This window comes from Aplidium turbinatum, chromosome 5 (genome assembly GCF_918807975.1).
Source record: "Aplidium turbinatum chromosome 5, kaAplTurb1.1, whole genome shotgun sequence".
In the NCBI taxonomy this organism is placed as follows: domain Eukaryota; kingdom Metazoa; phylum Chordata; class Ascidiacea; order Aplousobranchia; family Polyclinidae; genus Aplidium; species Aplidium turbinatum.
The window spans coordinates 36,349,923-36,371,451 of NC_137476.1; the positions used below are offsets into that span (position 1 = coordinate 36,349,923).

Here is a 21,529-nt window from a genome sequence, read left to right on the forward strand (position 1 = left end):
ACGCATCGACCTATAAATCTTTATCCTCGGACAACGAAAGCTTGTTTGAAACCTCTATCACTTTCGTTTGTTTTGTCTTATTATCTTTATCCTGCATTGCGGGAAAGCGGATTTGAGCGCTATGCATCGGTGTACGCCTTCCGACGTACACCTGACCCACGCTGCAGCCGACGGCAATGTCTGTTTCCGGTTGTCTACTCTACTTATGACTTAAATTTGGTACTACCCATTACTCGAAATCGATCACTGGGTAGAGGCAATTATCGTAAAGTTTCTTGCCCAGAGAAACAACAGCAAGTGCGGGTGGCTGGAGTCGAACATGCAGGCTCTCGACTGCGAGCCCAACGCGCTAACCACTCGGCCACTGCTGCCAATAGATGTTTCTACGCAATACACGTTTCGCATAGGCCTACTTGAAGAGACTTTGACTCACTGACGCAAGCCCGGTCGCAACTTTGTAAAAGGTCCCATTAAAACATCCCCTTTGAAGTTTGTTTGGTAATTACAGAAGAAAAAAGAGCAATAGCAGTAGTGGGAATCAAACTCACGTCACTGAAATGACTAGCCTATCACCGCCCTAACCCTCTGCGCCAAGTTAGCCGATGGAAAACGGATAACTTAATTTAACTATGATTAGCGTTTTTCTTTTATTTCTCAAAGGGGATTTTTTAATGGTACCTTTTGGAAAGTTGCAGCCCGGTCACCGAGATTAACACAGTGAAGTTTCCAATTGTTGTTGCCGTGTAATTATTCCATTCATTAGATGCCGTTGAATGGAGAGCAGTTCCTTAGAATGGTCAAGCGCATACCCTTAGCGAAGCTTCTTCGTTTACGACGTCAAGCGCCAACCAACTTGAACTGCGCAATTCCCTTTTGTCGATCAAATGTTTTCTACGGCAACTTTATAGCCTACCTTCTCATTATAAGCTGTTCAGTAAACATTTAGCAATTCTGTGATTGGCGTGGTGGGTAGTAAGCTACTTTTTGTTAAAACGTGATTTTGAAACCGCCAACTAAGCGCCCTTGAGCGGGTCAACCGGTCTTAATCACACAAAGTCTGTTTGAACACCAAACGACGTTTCTATGGGAATTGCGTAAAACAGGTTGACAAAAACCGTCATGTGCGTTTGGGAGTTACGAACTTCAAGAAATCCATCCAGCAGCAACCACTGGATGGAATGATTTCTGTGAGTGTAGCCACTACTGGTTACCGCACGCGGTAGCCTAACTGTTTTTACCGATTCATTTTTTTAGCGCGGTTTTCAAAATCAGCAGTAAATTTTCGCCCTCCAAGTCTAAATCTAAACATTGAACTTGAAAAATCGAAGCCTGGAGACACACCCAGTTTAAAAAAGAAATTGATTCTGGTCACTGTGAAAGTAAGATTTTCCGAATTGATTAAGAATTAACCCTAACTCCAAGTTACTTCTTTTTAAAAGCTTTTGTGCACCGCAAAAACTAATTTAAAGAAAAAATTGACTTCGATGGGCGTCGAACTGTTGTTCTCACGAACATAAGGCACAAGATGAAACCACAGAACTAAACAAGCCAACGAAAAAATGTGCATTCACACGGTATTAATACAAACTCTATGCAAAGTAACCGACAAAAAAATTTACCGCACGCGGTAACCAATAATGGCTACATTTACCAAAATGTTTAAATGAGACAGAAAGTTCGTGGGAAAAAAATTTCGCGACTGGGCCTGCGTCAGTGGCTTAAAGCCTTACAAGTATGCAAAACTGCCAGGATTAAGCTCTCAAAAAAGCTTTCTCCGTCGAGTATAAATATTCCCTTAATCAACTAATTAATATGGTATTGGCAGGAAAACAACGTCATGATGTAGGCTCTGAATGAGACTGTTTTGTTGATCTGTACTTCAATAACGACAAAAATTATTTAAATATAAATTCATTCATAAAAAGTAAAAGACAAATCATAAAACGTTCCAGTCGCAGAGTGATTGATATGTTTGACAAACCGAAGTGCATCTTCATCTCTGTAGACCAGAGAAAGACAATTCTTTTCAGGGACCACACTGAGAAGCTGCAAAGAAGAATAGAAAGTTACCTTTCAAAACTTATTAACTTTTTCTTTTATTCTTTCAAAACCTTTTAACCTCATTATCACCAAACACGAAGGTGTTTTACCGGCGTATTGATATTCGATCAGTCACTAGTGTCATATCCTACGGTAAACGTCAGTGAGGAAAAGAAACGCAAGAAAAGTGTCATGCGACATTTCAAAGCTCCCAACATAAGTGGGAAAATGTATCAGAATTATTGCTTATTCAACAATTTTGCTAAAAAGTGATAAATTCACACAAACTACAACATGCCACTAACGCGAGACATTGGACATCCACACGGAATAGTGTCAGCCCGGAAGAGCTATTTTTCAATTAAATATACACAAATGCAACGTTATCAAAATGTTGTTACTGATGAAGCAAATCCAGACCTATTGTTGGTTTAACATTAACAGCAGGATTTGCAAACAAAATGCGTTATACGTGGCAATGAACCATAACCCATGATACGAAACCAGTGTCCTGTGATATTCGCTGTTGTTGCAAACTCGATTTTCGATGACAATTTCACCGCATGTCTGTTGCTCCTCCATGAAGACAGAAACAGTCACAGTTCTTAAATATTCAACTCATTTATCTATGTTTTATGCTGAGTTCACTTACTTCCTCATCTTCACCCGTAGCGATGTAGGATGTGCAACCTCCGAACTCTATCCGCCAATCTGAACAAACAGTTTGTAGTGAGTGATCGGTGGAGACCGGGAGCCCGCGACGTCCACCCTACGTGAAAAAGTTACCAATTTCTATTCATACAGCGATGTCCGGTGGTATGTGGGTACTCATAATCTAGAAGTCTGCCGGGCCCGGTGGTGGGTATGGAAATGGGGGGCATTTTTCATGGGCCAAAAAATGCGCTAGGTCAGCTGAAATAGTTACCGCTTGAAACTTAGTTGGCTGTAAAGTAAATTGTTTCTAGATGATTGTCTGGTATGTGACAGACATTTTTGTGGTGGGGGGGCTCTGACAGACAAGTTTTATGCCCCCCAAAATTTGCGCTAGGTCAGCTGAAAAAGTTACCGGATAAAACCAACTGATTATTAATCTGTGAGTGTTAAGCTTCACAAAAATATATGTGACAGACAAATTTTGGTGGTGGGTGTCCCCTGACAGACGACCTAAAGTAGGTGACCCCCCTAACTTGAGCTAGGTCAGCTGAAATAGTTACCGGATAAAACCAATTGAAAATTAATGTGTGAGTGTTAAGCTTCACAAAATATATGTGACAGACAAATTTTGGTGGTGGGTGTCCCCTGACAGACGACCTAAAGTAGGTGACCCCCCTAACTTGAGCTAGGTCAGCTGAAATAGTTACCGGATAAAACCAATTGAAAATTAATGTGTGAGTGTTAAGCTTCACAAAATGTATGTGACAGACAAATTTGGTGGTGGGTGTCCCCTGACAGACGACTCTAGCCTATATAAAAAAAAATGTTTGGCAATGGTGGTGGTCATTGACTAAAAAAATAATTCCAAGTCAGATTCATTTTCCGAGTCGGAATCTCCGCTCTACTGTTTAGTGTTTATCACAACTTTCAATGTCATCCTCATCACTTCTTTCCTCCGATTTACTAAATAGCTCAGATGGTATAGCTGCGCATTCAAACCAGCCTGGAGTGATAACTTCATTTGTTTTCGACCAACCATAATAGTGACATTTGCTCGTTTTCTTTAACAATTCTGTGATTGCGTAATTGTTTCGCGGCATGCCGGCATCTTCGGCTTGTTCTAAGCCTGCAAGATATCTTAACTCTGTTACAGAAGCAGGTCTCTGTGTAACTGTGACACAACATCTTTTTATGGCACTTTTTGAGTTCCGAAAGCCAATTATTCCTTTTACCTGCGACGCAGCGTCCCTATTCGCAGTTTGCTCTAAAGACAGATCGACTGCCGTCCTACAGTAATCCTTTTTGGTACGCCTAACTGAGAAAGCACCATTATCCAGTATAGCCCTCAGTTTCGGATCCGCGTTTTTTAGTTTGTTGTAGAACAACGATCCCCATCTTGCATAATATATTTCTAGAAGTATTGGTACAATAACCATGGAACCACTTACGTCGTTCATCCTGACGCATCTCTGCACTTCTTGATAGAGTCGGTTTATTAAGAACACGTATAGTGTCCAGAACTGACAGGTTTCACCAAACACTCCATTCATGGACCTGTTAAAGCATTCTTCATACTTATCCCGATGTTCGGTGACGACTGGATTGGCCAAGCATACTTCTACTTTATCAGGGTCAGTTGGAATAGTGGACATGAATTGCTGGAAGTTGTCAATTTCATCTGCATCTAAAGTTGTCAAGAATCGATCGTATAGCTTTCTTTCCATGACCTTGGCTGTAATTTCGTGCACACGAGTACAGTACACCTGTTGTATTATTTCCTATAATGAACCCTTGTAATGATCCATCGGCAAGGATCTTTGACTCCGACAATATGGACTCTTTGCCGCAATCATTTATGAAGGTTCCTTCTGCTCCGAAAAATGCAAGATCCATGTGGAAATTCCCAAACATAATGAGGAGATTGTCAAAAAGAGAGGCTTCAATGGCTTGAATGGAGTAGGCTTTTTGTGTAACCAGGGGTGTGCAATAGGGTGGATCGATTTAGATAGGGTGGAGTGAAAACACTTTTTTCCTCATTTTGCTTAGCTTGGGGTTGGAAAACTTGCCAATTACTACTAAAAACAGTTGTGCAAAATTAGAATGTAATCTGACGACATCTTGATCTGCCACCAGCCACTTAAAAATTTACTATTTCCTTCTACATTAGGGTGGATCAATTTAGGGGGGTGTAAAACTTTTTTTATCATTTTGCTTAGCTTGGGTAGCCAAAACTTACCATAGGGTATATAGAACACTGTGCTAAAAGTATATTTCGATCGAACAAATTTTTGATCTGCAACCAGGCCATTACTTATCGACTAAAAACGCAAAAATACATGCAAATGTATTTGAATTTGACGTTAGCATAGAGATTTATTGCAATGCAATGGAAATGATAATATGCATCAAACTTCCTCACTTTCGATGAAATAGTCACGTTTCTATTCGAACTTGGGCATTTCTTGTCGTGATTCAAAGCGTGAGCGTATAAATCCATATCGCGAATTAACCCCGCACACCGCCGCTGAAGCTTCCGTCACCAACTTGACGCACCTTTCCACCACCTGTGTGTGACATGGAAATCGAGGGAATAAAAGTTCTGGAGTGTCCTTAGCTGCAATCATGTCTTTTAATTTTTGGTCCCTCATATTTCTTGTCACAGTAAGCTCGGTGAGATTGAGAAGCTGCCAGTTAACCATATCGTAGTATTCGTTGGCGTCAAACTTTAAGGGCGGAGTGCAGAATCGTCGCATTGCTTTCTGTTGGCGATATCTTGATCGGATTTTCTGAATTCACTTAATTCCAAGCTCACGGATTATTTGCCTCTCATCTGTGATCATGGCCAACGTAATGTTTTTTGAGTGCGCGAAGTATCCATTTCTCTCGAGAACACGTTTCTCTTGAGACATGTATTAGCACATCTGGATGGACTAACAACCGGACCGCGTGACTTGGTGCTCTTGGAAAATCTCTTGCTTCGTGTATGGAGCACCTTCCCAAAAAGTTCGAGAAGATTCTTCTCCTTGCGTTTGAGACCGCCGCAGATCACGTTGTTACATCCAGACACAGCAGCCAATGGATTGTGTGTTCATCGGGCGTTGTGAGGTCCACATTCCATATAATATATTATCTGTCCTGGGGTCGATATACAGGATATTGTTAGATAATGCGTTTTGCAGTCTGAGATTCTGAGCACATGCACATTGCACAAGATGGTGAGTCGGTGAAGCCCCATTGAAACATGTTGCTGTTGAAACGGCCCACCCCAGTCAGCAAGCGATTGAGCTTCACCCATTCCTTCCGAGGTGGTTCTGCTCCAGGTAGTGTGTTAGTATTGGGAGAGCCTGTGAATTGGGTTGGTCTCGCAACTTCTTTCCATTCACTGTTCCAAACTTCGGTAAAGTGGAAGTTAGACTTGCAGATATCTGCAGCATGTCGAGAAAAGGGGCGTCGAGATTTCAAGCGCTGGGGCTTTTGGGAGTGTGAGTTTATGACAATCTGGTTGAGGAGGTGGTCATCCCTTGACATAGCTTGTAAAACTAGACTGTGTACGTGATTTTCCCCACTCAGTCTACCTGGGGCGATGCCGGATAGTACCGGCAAAAAGTCGGTGGGAGTTGGAAGCAGGCAACCGGTGATTATTTTCATGGTGGTGTTGAGGGCAGTGTCAATTTTGCGCGTGTGTGCGCTGCGGCACCAAGTGGGGGAAGCATATTCCGAGGTGCTGTAAGCAAGTGCAAAAGCACTTGTACCGAGTGCAGATGTACTAGAACCCCAAGATGTTCCAGCTAAGCATCTCAGCAAGTTGTTGCGTGCTGATAGCTTAGCGTGGAGGGCTTCTGCATGGTGTTTGTAGATTAATTGTCGGTCGAGATTCACTCCTTGGTCGGTGAGGCATGGGTTGTGTGGAAGTGGGTTTCCGTTGAGAGAGACTGGCAATTGGCGAGTAGATTCCATGTTGCAAAGGTGAAAAGGTGTGACAGTGATCTTTGCCAGGCTCAGTTTTAGCATCCAAAGCTTCAGGTAGTCTGCGATTTGGGCCATGTCATCTGTAAGTGCTTCCTCTACCACATGCCAGTATAGCCTACTTGTCAGAATAGAGTAGTGCCAGATCATCAGCATAGCCGTACTGGCGTGACATAGTCTCTGGCATGTCACTGATGTAGATGTTATATAGTAGAAGCATGATCCTTGCGGAACACCATTTCTTAAGCGGCTGGGCCGGCTGCACTTCCCATCACTCGTCTTCAGCAAAAAGGTCCGATTTTCCAGAATGTTGGCGAAAAATCGCACTACCTTTTTGTCTGGGATCATGCGGAGAAGCGTTAGGGTTAGCCCTTGATGCCACACAGTATCATGGGCAGCAGTGAGGTCTACCAAGATAACTCCTGCTTTGTTGCCCTTCTCGAAACTTTCCTCAATATCCTCGGTCAGCTTGACTGCTTGATGAGTCGTACAGTGTCCGTGCCGAAATCCAGCTTGTTCTTTTGGTAGCTGGGAATCAACAACTGGCTCGAGTCTAGTTAGCAGGAGCCGTACCAGGATCTTAAATGGAACGCAGAGTAGTGATATTGGACGATAGCTCTTAGGATCATCAGCTGGCTTGTTTGGTTTAAGTAGGCTAGTGCTACTACAATTGCTTTTCGCCAGATTTTAGGTATGGCCTGGAGGGTCAGGCAAGCAGAATAGAAGCTTTTCAACCATGCCGAATATTTGAGATCACAGTGCCTTAAGAATTCTGGAGGGGTATTATCGGGCCCTTGTGCTTTCCCACTTTTAACTTGTTTAATGACAAATGCAAGTTCTCTGTTGCTGAAGGGGGCTAACAAATGACTATCTACGCTTGGGGCGTTCCAGAGCCACCTGCATTCCTGCTTCACCGCATGGGCATGCTTTTTATTTATCACTTTAAATTTGTCATTGGTAGTGACATCCGTGAGCTTGGACTTAAGGCGAATTCAAAAAGCTCGATCAAGCCATCACGAATAGAGAACAATGCGACGATTCTGTATTCCCCCTTAAAGTTTGACGCCAACGAATACTACGATATGGTTGACTGGCAGGCTCTCAATCTCACCGAGCCTCCTGTGACAAGAAACATGGGGGACAAAGAATTAAAAGACATGATTGCAGCTAAGGACACTCCAAAACTTTTATTCCCTCGATTTCCATGTCACACACAGGTGGTGGAAAGGTGCGTCAAGTTGGTGACGGAAGCTTCAGCGGCGGTGTGCGGGGTTAATTCGCGATATGGATTTATACGCTCACGCTTTGAATCACGACAAGAAATGCCCAAGTTCGAATAGAAACGTGACTATTTCATCGAAAGTGAGGAAGTTTGATACATATTACCAATTCCATTGCATTGTAATAAATCTCTATGCTAACGTCAAATTCAAATAAGTGTGCATGTATTTTTGCGTTTTTAGTCGATAAGTAATGGCCTGGTTGCACATCAAAAATTTTCTCGATTGAAATATACTTTTAGCACAGTGCTCTATATGCCCCAATGGCAAGTTTTGGCTACCCAAGCTAAGCAAAATGAGGAAAAAAGTTTTACACCCCCCTAAATTGATCCACCCTAATGTAGAAGGAAATAGTAAATTTTCAAGTGGCTGGTGGCAGATCAAGATGTCGTCAGATTACATTCTAATTTTGCACAACTGTTTTTAGTAGTAATTGGCAAGTTTTCCAACCCCAAGCTAAGCAAAATGAGGAAAAAAGTGTTTTCACTCCACCCTAGTGTGCAACAACTACGTCACCACGGCATATTGTTGGTGAGTTTCAGTTGCAACCTACGGTGCACGGTCGATTGGTCGACAGACATTTGGTCGACAGGACAATTGGTCGACAAGACAGTTGGTCGACAGGACGTTAGGTCGACGACGATTCATTTTAGGGTTAGGGTTAGAGTTAGAGTTAGGGTTAAGGTTAGTTAACTAACCCTAACCCTAAAATGAATCGTTCTGTCGACGTAACGTCCTGTCGACCAACTGTCTTGTCGACCAATTGTCTGTCGACCAATTGTCCTGTCGACCAACTGACCGGGTACCGCAACCTACATGGTTCTAACCAGTAACCAGTGTTTCTTTAACAACGTTATTGTTGGCTGGTAATCTTGTTATTGGGTCCATGTAACATATTCGCTGTAGCGGTAGACAATCCACTCTATTATTGCTCATGAAACCAGCATAGAGTGGAGTTGCAAAATCTCTACTTTTGCTGAACCAATACATATCTAGCGGCTTCATTTTGCATGTCAAGATGGACTCTTTATCCATTATTTCCTGAATATGATCAGATGCTTCTCCCACGGAACGTGATTCTTACTTTCTTCCTGTGCTAAAGCGGAGTATGCAAATTCCGGCTCTAAACTTTTCACATCATTGTAGTTAATTGTGTGGCCTTCCCTGTTAGGTATCTGCAAAGTTAACTTGGAACCTGTCATTGCTCCTAAACCAAGTATTGTGTGCTTCCATGGCTTTACATGACCTCGACTGACGTTATACACAGCATCTGACTACATTGATTCTACTTTTCTTTCCATTGTGTCTGTGTGAGAATCACTGAATTTGGATTTCAACCCGCATATTAGTGTGGTGTAGAAGAGTTGCAATCATTCGGGAAGTTTTGGGGCTATATCCTTCAAGCTCTCTATGATTGTTAGATTTGGGGTTTTGGTTTTGAGTAGCTCGTAAGTAAGTCAATATTTCACCTCGTAAGAGAAGTGCCACTGCACGAATCTGATCATCTTGATTGGCAATATAATCACCTATCAGACATATTTTTCTTCTTGGGCAAAGAGAAGTGAGGTGTAAATAAAATTGCCTACTTATTGCTATTGCTTTACCAAACTTATAAAAACATTTCCTCACAAGGTTCTGTGTGGTGTTAGACCATAATAATCATTCGCTATCTCCGCTTGCAGCAGATTGCGCATCAACATGGGTTACTTGACAGGGTTCCATGTGATTTTATGAGCCGTACTGCTTCCATGCTGGCTCCAGGCAGATTGGAAGAGGGTGATATGTCACCAGATTATTAGACCATAGCTCAACATCATTTCCTCCATTTACCAAATACTCATCTTTGTAAAGATCAAATAATATTGAAAATAGCATTGGCCTTTGCTTTTGCATCTCTTCCTCAACAAATTCGCATATTGTTAGGAAAGGAAGGTTGTGAGTTTGGCAAAATGAAATATTCCAGTTTGTAGTGGTTTGGGGATTGCTTTTAGTTTCTCTATCAAAATGAACCCGGCAAGACTTGTGATACTCTACTTCTTTGGCAATTAAGTCCACACCACTACGAATTAGTGATTTAATCCTTTCGTTTTTAGAAAACACTGCTCTTGACTTAAGTGATTCGCATCCAGCCATCATTGAGACCTCAACGGTATTTTCTTCTTTGTTTTTGTATTTCTTTCGCTTGGGACAGCAAAATATGCAGGATCATTTCAATAAACCTATTTTGTCCGACTAAGGGAGCGAGCTTCTGCATCTTGTTTCAACTTTAGCGACTTTAGCAGAAGATAAAGCAACTGCCTTAGGTTGAAATATTCTTTTAACTGCTGTACAGGTAAACTTTTTGTGACATGACTGATGATAGACACCTATGGGAAACGCAGAGGAACTTGTCTGGATGATTTTACGTGTGGTGACAGAAAACCAATCGGATGATAATAATTGTAGTCGAATGCTTGCAATGTTTTTCCATGAAGTCCAGATTGTTACATTCACAACTTTACATCGTCTGAAGTCGTGCTACAGCAAATAAAACATAGTTGATGTTCTCCAAGTCTTTCATAGTTGACCTGAAAAAAAAAGTGTGAGCCTAAAGAGTTTGACGTATGTCAACGTAAAGTTAAATTAGCAACATGTTGGTTACTAATCTATAGTTTTGCGTTGCCAATCGCGATATAATTGTATACGAGTTAATCTCAAAATTCAGTGCTTCCATGTCGCGTAACAAATATCATCTTTTATCGTGATAGTTACTATACCTTAGCCACATCTCCATAGGTTGGCGGAGTTACGATGACTGTAGGCAACTGATCAATGACACACTCCTCCATTTGGTAGTTGTTTGTCTGTAAAATATCACTCCGAAATTCGGACACTCTTTTGAAGTCTGTCCAGTTAAAGGGGTATTAAAGGAAAAACCTGACTTGACGATTTTCCACGTTCTTTGTGTTTAACATGCTACCATAAAACGATTTTCAATAAAATTTTGCCCCATTGCGGTCTGACCACCATTGTGCGCGTGCTTTTGTCAGAGCTTTCAAAACGAGATTGGCCTGAGCAACGAAGCGTGCGACTGTCAAGAACGTCATAAAGTCTACGTCATAAAGTCTAGCAATCAACCGATCACGCAATAATTGTTACTGCGGGCGATTTGACTGTAGGCTATGTATGTATTTACATCAAAACAGCACATTTTAACATCAAAACAGCAGACAGTTTGCTCAAAACATCAGATTGGTAACGTGGCTTTTGTTATTGCTGGACTTTATGACGTATTCTTGAGCTGTGTTTGCACGTTTTGGTCATTTTGAAAAAAATGAAAATAAATGAAACACTGGACTTTGGGCCTTGCCAGCGTCATTGAAAACAAATTTTTTTGGGTAATTGTTTTTGAAATGTATTCTTGAATGTTCAGTTTACTCATTTTAATGCTTAATTCCGGTCTGAAATTTTCCTTTAGTATGCCTTTAAGTTATTGCTGCTTTTCCAACATGCTTGTTACAAAAAATCTTGCCAATCTTTTGAGTTACTCCTACAGTTAAATATACCAAGCTGACTTAGCCGGTTACTTTCGGTTTATGTCGTCAGCAGTGATGATAATGTTGGAGTTGTCGCTAGCATTTGTGTTCACCCAATAACTCCATTTTAGCTTTGGACGGCTGGTATACATTGTATACATATTAGGGTAAACAAAACCTTGGTGTGATAGGCGAAACATTGCTGGTTTGAAAATAATAAAGTAGCCAAGCCACCTGATAACTCTTGTAAAGTTAGGAGTACGTATTGCAGACATTACCAGACATACAGCTACCGCAAAATGACTTGAGACCTACCTTATTTTTAACGAAAAACATAGGTTTATTTGTTATAAGTCTATAGTCTATAAGAGTAGCCTTTGACAGATGAATTAACATCTTTTGTTGAAAGATTAATGTTAATATCACCACATGTAGTCTATATATACTTATAGTATATACAGTAAATCAAAACTATACAAATAGTTGCAATACTTGTATTGGCTAATAACGTAAACTATTTACTCCCAGACAGCAAATCAACCGTTTTTTTTTTCATTGATTCAACGTATGCAGACGTTGAATTGATGTAAAAAACGGTTTATTTGCTGTCAATGTTTTTTCGAAAGGATGCTTTTTACACTGTTTTATATCATATTCTTCAACTTAGCCTACTAATATTTATCCATACAGTACTCGTTAGATCGCTCATTTGTTGCGTAGCTTAAACTGAATTGTCACTGGCTGCCTCTTTGAAAAGTTTTGTTCATAGAATAACAGTTTGGAGGAATAAAAAACGTAGAGTACATGATTATTTATCATTGTGATGTCATGTAGTAGCTTATTGTAGGAAGTTTCGAAAAAAGTGTTATCACATAGCTAAATGGTTAGGGTATAGTCAGATGAATTGTTAGTAATGTGTCGTTGCCCACTGTAACACAAAAGCAAATGATCCCTTTCAAACTAATTTAACAGCTTGCACTAGGGCTGTAAAATTCTAATCACTGCAGACGTTAAACCAATGTAGAAAACAGTTGATTTACTGGCTGAGATTGTAGTGAGCCAAGCAGATGCAAAAACGCTTGATATAGTTCCTTGCACTGAAACTATTTTTATTTGTGTAGACAAATGAAGTAGATACATCACGTTCTGTTACTTAGTATACCGTACTTCAAAAGCACAGCTAACAAATCCCTCCTATCAATTGACTTAGTGCAAACCGGGGGGTTACCTAGGCCTATTTCAGGTCGTCTGTCAGGGGACACCCAACACCAAATTTGTCTGTCACATACATTTTTGTGAAGCTTAACAGTCACACATTAATTTTCAATTGGTTTTTATCCGGTAACTATTTCAGCTGACCTAGCTCAAGTTAGAGGGGTCACCTACTTTAGGTCGTCTGTCAGGGGATACCCACCACCAAATTTGTCTGTCACATATATTTTTGTGAAGCTTAACACTCACACATTAATTTTCAATTGGTTTTATCCGGTAACTATTTCAGCTGACCTAGCTCAGTTAGGGGGGTCACCTACTTTAGGTCGTCTGTCAGGGGACACCCACCAGAAAATTTGTCTGTCACATATATTTTTGTGAAGCTTAACATTCACAGATTAATATTCAGTTGGTTTTATCCGGTAACTTTTTCAGCTGACCTAGCGCAAATTTTGGGGGGTATAAAACTTGTCTGTCAGAACCCCCCCGCCACAAAAAATGTCTGTCACATACCAGACAATCATCTAGAAACAATTTACTTTACAGCCAACTAAGTTTCAAGCGGTAACTATTTCAGCTGACCTAGCGCATTTTTTGGGCCATGAAAAATGCCCCCCATTCCCATACCCACCACCGGCGGCCCGGCAGACTTCTAGATTATGAGTACCCACATACCACCGGACATCGCTGTATGAATAGATATTGGTAACTTTTTCACCTAGGGTGGACGTCGCGGGCTCCCGGTCTAAAAGCCTGCATCCACCTTCCACCAAAGCATCTTTGAGACACAACCTCTGTGTCACACAGCTGCATGTTTTTGCAACATTCGGCTGAAGCGATGGTTACTTTGCAGCCTGCGGAACAGTCTAATGTTGTTTGCAGGGGCTTAAAAGTGACGAGAATTCTTTTCGGACATCTAAGCTATGCGTTTAATGAAATAGCTCTACGGTGCATTCAACAATGGTTAAACTCTTGTGTGTGCAGATGAATGATGCACTTCAAGGTCAGTATTCCATTCAACCAAACACAGTGAATGAAATGCTGACAACTGTACAAGGAGTGGACACTTCACATTGTCAACTTTACTCTGTCGATCTCTGTAATTGGACCTGCGTCAGTTGTTTAAAGCCTTCACAAGTAAAACTGCCAGGATTAGCCTTCCAGAAAGGCTTTCTCAGTCTGAGGATAAAAATAACTACAAACCATTTGAAGTAATACAAGCAAGACGCTTGAGTGGCGAGATGAGGAGTGCACACCAGAGCATGTCAAACTTATACGGCCGCCAGCATTGAGTTGAACACATACCGTCAACGTTAAAGAATAGATTGATGTCCAATGCGAATTCCCCACGTTCGTCATCAGTGTCGCTTAGCAACGTGTAGCTGCCTTTCTCCCACCTACGTAGTTGGTACCTGGTCAAATGTACATCATGATCTGCTTTTGATAATTTGGAACACTACAATTTAATTACAAAAGTTTTAGTCGTTGTGATAATGTTCCGCAAACCAGCACAGTTTTTGAACACAATGATCAAGCGACATCATTTTAAAGTAACACCTTAAATAATAAAGTAACCATTATAGTGGAACTTATGGAATGCAAAAGGGTTGATTGAAACGCCCGCTGGTCGTCATAATGTCGCCTTCTTTGCGATCGTTGAGATGCGATCGCACTGTTGTGTCACAAGAACTAAGAATGTTCATGATAAAATGGACTGTGGTCTGCTCTACAGAACCAAACTTCAAGAAACTATCATTAGTACACGGCCAGCGGGGAACCAACACGGCGCTTCTGTGTAGCCTTCCTTTAACAGCAACACACTAACAATAACAAAGTTCCCACCGACAGCCGGAGTTGGTTCCAGCGGGGGCAACTTTTCGTCGTTTCGTTGGCGTCGCTTCACCTGCATCATCATCATCGTCGTCGTCGGAATTGACCGCCATTGGATGAAATGATAAACCTGGTGGTAATTACATTATAGAGCTTAACAAATTCTCAATAGAAATTCACCTTTATAACATTAGTTAGTTTAGTTAGTGGTTTCCCGTCCTTTGTTTCCCGTATTGCGAGGGTTGATTTAATTTCGAACCGGCATGAAAGCGGCTTTCCACGCGCTCCTATTTTAAACGTTAACATCGGTGTACAAAGTGAATAAGCCGGTACTAACGAGAACGTGAAGCATTTCATGTCTGTTGCGACATACAATTGGTTATGTTACTTAATTTAACTCGACCAGCCAAATCGTTTTATGTATATTTTAGTCTACCCACCTGTTACATTAGATAAAAACAGAAACATTTCTTCTGAGGTAAACAATTTAACAAGATCTTGGATTATTTTTATTGCGTTTTCTACATTTGAATCAACCAGGGATGATTGGTCTTCCTTGATGGAAGATGTTCCGTAGAGTGCAGATGGTCCTCCTTTAACATCTTCGTACTGGTTGCATGATGATTGGGGAATAACTAACTTATGGTAACGGCATTTATTAGCTGGGCCGCACACCTGCCAGCATTCGTCAATCTTTTGCAAGCAAGACAAGGCTTGGTCCATTTCTTCGTATTTCTCCATCTTGCAATTAAAACAAAGGATGTAAATTAACTTTCATCTGTCATCAGCCAGTTGGCATAGCAACGCATCACCATGAAACAATATTTTCGTTTACAACTGTACTTCAGTGAAGCTCAATTTGGAAATAAAGAAAATTATATTAAATTATATGACGTGGGAAAAGTGGAGTTATGTTATAATTCAAAAGTCGCCATTTTGTTCTGCTCGAAGCTACTGTATTGAGCTCAAAGCATAGGCCCTACTTGCCTGTATGATAAACTTTTTAACAGCTAAAAATTCTGAGTTAAAAAGCTATCTGCATAATCAGACGTACAAGAAGAAAGTTATTCAATTGTATCTCAGAATCTTTCGTGAACTGATCTTGAATATTTCCTTGGCACACGAGGTTCACGTACAAGGGGTTGATCCACTTTGTAAACAAAGAAGCTTCCTATAACGCAACAAGAGCGCTGAGTTAGTGGACGATCCATTGAGGTGAGCACAATGGAAAACCTTGTACACTTAAGGGGTCCACTTACATACTAGCAGCCACTACTGGTGACAATATTCAAGCAGGTGCAGCCTTCAAAATAGCTTTTCCAATTGAGACTTACAGCTTCCGATTACTCTACACAATTGTGATTACAGATTATTAAACAAATCACTTTCATGTAACATGCTCATTGCTCAGTCGTTCATTACCACAAACCACATTGTTGGAACAGTATGGTAGATAGCCTTCCAAACAGACAAGTTAGAGTTTGTGGAAGTATTCAAAGAAGTTTCATTCACTTTAATTGGCAAGAACAACAAACGATTTCGTTTCATTCTCCTCTAAGATATTGTGATATTTCATTTACGAAAAACGTCAAGTTTTTGATGAAATCTATTTGAAACGCGTTCAGTCAGCTACGATAGGTTCACTTTTTTGATTTAACGCCACAAAACATAAAAGCAATGCTAAACTATACGCTCTGTAAAACTGGAGTACTTTACCGCCGCTGGGGTGTATCTGATCAGTGTGGGAAGGGAAGTCTGCTTCGTGGACGGCCGGACGGCTGTGGGCCCGTGGAACCACCCAGTGAGGGATACTCTCGTCTTACTTTCAGACAAAACTTCAGAAACCTAAAAAATTAAGGAATCTTGTCGCTTTATTTGACAGTCAGTGACAACAGTATGTAGCGTGAAATAACTTTTATGTCTTAAAAATCCTTAACAGCAAACTTCACAAACTACAATTAGTGGCCCTCTATACTAAAAGCAAGCTACTAAATATTGTCATTTTAATTGTCAAGTTTTGTCATAGTCTCTATGATAACTGGAAGTTACCACGCGATATGAACAAAGGATACTGACAAGCTTATAAACATATGAGCTGTGCTTAGCTAACTTCACCTGATGAAAGGATTTTGGAGAAACTTCGAAGAATACAAACGAATTTGCGGCAGGGACTATCGACTTAACCACTTTGTTAGGGATATATATTTCTGTAAAACATGTGAAATAGTCAACATAAAATATTATCAAGAAAATAAGATATCATCTGCCAGGTGTCAAACCCACAACAATGCTTGATATGAACGACTCGGTTACATGTCTTGTCACACAAACGAATTTACTTTCACACGAGTCAGATCAATCATGAATGTTGGCTAAAAATCTTGTCTCCACACTGCATTAGAGCTGAAAGTCAAGCAGAGAAGCTATGAGTATGAATATAATATTTAAACTCTTTGAAATAAAACGGCACATGACATCTGGGCGAAACCCACTTGGGCGAGACCGTGTGGGCGACGGCCAAAGTGGGACGGTAGCAAAAGTTTAGCCGTTCGGAACGGTGGTGACATATATAATTATATATGTCACCTATATAATTATATAATTGCTTTGCGGCGTCACGGTTAATCGTGAAGCTTAAGAGAAACCTCTCAGACAAGAGACAAACGAATGGCCAAAAAGTGGGTGACGTCAGTTGTGAACGTTCCCTAACCGATATCAAAACTTGTCAGTCGCAATACCGATGCTGATGGTGCATTCTGTTGAAACATTTTTTGGTATAAGCGACAGGCAGCAAAATCATCCGGCAACCACTGCGAAGTTCTGATTCCTTGTGACTTCAAGTCTTAAAATGTAATGACTGTCAGTCACAATGTGTTTTGTAAACTGCTGATGCGCCTACGCAGCGTCTAGAGCATTCGGATTAAAAAATATCAGTTGACGTTCAGTAGCAGAGGACACAGTTTGCTGCACTAACCACACGCAAATCAGTAGCTGTGAACAAAGTCGGCTTGGCAAGGTCGACTTGGCAAGGGAGGTTGCTGTGGACAAGTTGATGTTGAGGCCGGACGTGAAGCCGATTGCAGCAGGAGGAGGTTGATCCAACCTCGGTAACAGGGGCGGCATCACCGGATTAAAACTTGACTAACTACTACTCTACCTCGCAGTGAAGATGATACCGCACACAAACATATAAGACGGAGGAACATACCATGTTGGTTTGATATGAGGTTACTATCGAACAGATCAAGCGAACCACCGTCTACCTCCGACCAGTCAGGAGTGAGGTAGTAGACGTAAGCGAAACACCGGCGCTCCAGTTCGTCATCGTGACAGAGTAGACAATCTGCGACAAACAACCACTAGCGAAAATCGTTACGTAGCTAACTTCAAAAAATCTATCAAAAATATTACTTTTTTATCATCGGAAAATGTCAACGACATTTTATCAGGTTTGTATAAAGACTTGTGACACTTTGCGTGCTGTACCTTCTAGCCCAGTATAAAAGTGTTATACTGGTAAGCCTCTGTGTTATGTCGTCTTTTTAGATTCCGTTTTTGCTTGAAGCTTATAACATAAAAACCATGCGATTAGTGAATCATCACAATCCTATGATTTTGCAAGGTTAGTAGCAGCATTAGGTGACTGGCATGGGGTCTGCTACTATTCGGTGAGTCCGATTCGGTGAGTCTGATTCGGTGAGTTCCTAACCTCTAACCCTTAATCCTAACCCCTAACCTTAAAACGGCAATGATAATTAGGCTACGGTACCCAATAATTAAAAAAAAAATCCCCTGTTAAGGGATCGGACTCACCGAATCGGAGTCACCGAAACGGGCCATTCCGCTGGCATGATGGGGGATAATGGGCGTTATAGGTGCAAGGGCGTGACAAAATACATAAATCACCTGCTGGTCATCCAACAGACAAGACGCCCACCTGTAGAGGAGTACTGCGCACAAAACATATTCACATCATCATTTAGATTCACGCCGGTGACATCACGTATCCATGGCAACATTGTTTTTCTCATCACCGATATAAAGTGCTGGAGGTGGTAGCCGGATTCGTTCAACCCTTAAGAACAAAAATTTTTCACAACTCATCCTATTATTGTGCATTCATTGAAGAGTCAACAATAGTGGAATAAACCCATTGATGCATTTTTTCACAACAACAGAGAGCTTGTTCAGTATGTATATATATACTGTTTGCACTGTGAGCCAAGAAGCAAAAAACAATGCAAAGAGACGATCAACAAAGATCCAACGTTTAGTTTTACCATCCAAGATATTTAAACATTTCTAACCAAGCTTCAGCAAATCAGCATCTTTTTACATTGATTCAACGTCTGCAGACGATTTACTGACTGCGAGGAGACTAAAACATGGTGAAAGTCAATTGTAGGATCATATCATGAGTGTTATGTGAGTTGAAATTTGCCACTTTTGAAATGAAATTGATTCAGTGTATATATAATATTATTATATATTACATATATCATATTGGTCTTTGTCAAACTAAATCACACATCATAGTTTTTATCAAACAACTGGTTATTGGTGGGCTATTGGTTGAAATGTGATAAAAGATGTAGGTTTCATTGGGCAAAAAAGAGATACGACAGACTGGACAGTGGACAAGTGCCGGGCTTAGGATTTTTGAAAATTTGATTAAAATTCAATTTGAATTGAAACACCAATCCAATGTAAGTTCATGACTGGGTTTGAGAAAATATTGGTTCTTGGACAAACGGAACCTCTTCAGATGGTTGACATAGCTGTAAAATTACTAAAAAAGCTAATTCAACCAAGTTTGATGTTAAAGCTTTACTTAGCTCTTCAATGCAAGTATGATAGCTACTTTTATTCATAACTTTGAACAGAACTAACCTGAAGGCGAACGTTTCGACATCAATTCACTTGTTTGAATAAATTTGTACAAATCATTTGACTTAGGATGAAATTCTAGCTTAAGAAGTTCTTCTCTGAGCTCAGCAACAAATTGAGCATTTGAACTGCCACCTGGTGATATAGCACAATTAGCACATGTGTTAAATTCAGCTAAATATCCTCTCAGGTTTATTCAATAAGTCACAAACTTAATTTTATTAAGACACACAACTTCTAAACCAAACTAGTATCGCACACAAAAAAATGAAAATACAATCAACAAGAAAATAAAAAGTGATGTAATAAAATCCCTTCACTACATATATATATAATGAAACAAATGCTGCTATGAAAAAAAATGTGGTTTTGCAGCTTTTTTCAGTTGTTTATGCCCAGTCTTTTATTGAAGGACCTTTGTTACACCAATTGATACTCTTCAAAAAAATGAAAACAACAGAAAAATGCCGCAGACATAAAAATCAAGTTGCAACAAGAAATATATATATATAATATACAGAAAAATCAATACCTTCACTGGAGTGTACAAAGTTTTGTACAACGCAATGCGGGAATGGTGAAGTAGAAGCTTCAATAGAGCCATCTATAAAAAGCATAGATTTTTAAAGATAACGTAACAAAAATTTGAAATCAGCTTATTTGTTGCAATTTGCAAAAGATAGAAGCAGCAAGGACAAGGTAAACTGCAAATTTGGGAGCTGGTATACAAGTCCCCCCCCCTCCCCTTGGCAACTCATGACAAAGAGGAATTGACCAAAACATGTGGATTGAAGTGTGTGAACAGTAAAGCAAAGGAAAAGTAGTTTCACCCTATATGTTTGGTCGAGTCCCACCTTATCATGAGTTACCAGGGGGGTGGGGGACTTGTATACCAGCTCCCAAATTTGAATCAATTTTGTCAAAAAAATGCTTCCAAGCTGTGTCAAACTGAGCTACTAAGGAACTTCGACCACTTCAACACTCTACCAAAGAGCCACATCAATCGATGAACAAAAAGATGAAAAAATGGGCTATTAAGCCAGCTACTCTTGATTACAGTACTGAAAACTGTCAGCTCTAGGAAAAAAAACACTTAAAGTTTGAGTGACAGGGGAGGATAACCTCAGAAATTAAGTAAATTATAGCATATAAATTCAGTAAGATAATCGATAAGATTTATAATATTTATTAAAGTACGTGGGCAAATTTCAACATTAATATAATATATATATATACCGTACCTAATGTATGATATAGCCTACTGTTTACATCACAATCATACACTTTATGTTAAAAACAACATTTCACCTTTAAAATTTTCAGAAGCTTGTTGGAACAATTCGTGAAGTTGTTGTTTTGTGTCTTTTTTTATTAAATCCGGCAGAACAGTAAGGTTTGATCTTTTAAGCAAATCTTTTTTTAGCACTTTAAAACTCTTTTCATGTTTTTCCATTTGGTGTTTATTCTAATTGGCTATAAACTTAGATCCTGCAAACATCTAATCGTGGTTGAATCATATTGTGTTCACAAATAATGTTATAACATAAGATGTATATATATAGCAATTGCATACCGTAGCATATTCCCTGTTACTCTACAGAGCTGTAATCTGTTCGTACATACACTCAATCAGGAACTATCATAAAAATGAAATTTTCCCAATTGAGACTTTGTTAAATCCATGCTTAAACAAACATCAAGTTCACAACTGAAAGAATATCGTAACAAACACCAGAATAAATATTGAAAATGTAATAGCCTACTTTCGCAATTCTGCTTTTGTAGCCTGGACGCTTCAGCAAAAAAGCGTATTTCCAGCGAATATTAGGGATGGGCAAAATAGAATAATTAGCAATTAATTAATCAATCAATCATTTTATTTTTCGTTATTAACGCGTCCGGGACGAAAAAGATACTAACTACAAAAATCGATATAAACATACCAGCACATTAACGAATGGGAAAAGGTGGCAAAACCTTGAAAGGTTTAAAACGTGCCTGAATGAAAAATTATGTAGTAGGCTATATATGAGTAGTTAGCACGGCCACAAAACCAAAAAAAAACAAATAGCTAATTCTAGCTATTTGTTCTAGAATACTGAAACCGAATATAGAATACAGATATTTATTCTAGAATAATTGACA

The 21,529-nt window shown here is 40.0% G+C and overlaps 1 protein-coding gene across 2 annotated transcripts; it reads right to left on the reverse strand.

The window, feature by feature from the left end:
• Positions 1-1,854: 1,854 nt before the first annotated feature.
• LOC145770464 (prolyl 3-hydroxylase OGFOD1-like) lies at positions 1,855-20,874 on the reverse strand. 2 transcript variants are annotated; one of them, XM_082582122.1, is made up of 13 exons: positions 20,693-20,874; positions 19,917-19,988; positions 19,388-19,519; positions 18,435-18,572; positions 17,706-17,840; positions 16,613-16,704; positions 16,214-16,342; positions 15,552-15,668; positions 14,938-15,238; positions 14,510-14,627; positions 13,973-14,064; positions 2,693-2,751; positions 1,855-2,046 (listed from the first exon to the last, which is right to left on the reverse strand). In XM_082582122.1, exons 1-13 carry the CDS (start codon positions 20,835-20,837, stop codon positions 1,912-1,914), a joined length of 1,665 nt encoding a protein of 554 aa, XP_082438248.1. In that variant the 5' UTR covers positions 20,838-20,874; the 3' UTR covers positions 1,855-1,911. The 2 variants fall into 2 exon arrangements, with proteins under 2 accessions (XP_082438248.1, XP_082438246.1); XM_082582120.1 differs by having other exon boundaries at positions 13,973-14,079.
• Between the last annotated feature and the right edge of the window lie 655 nt (positions 20,875-21,529).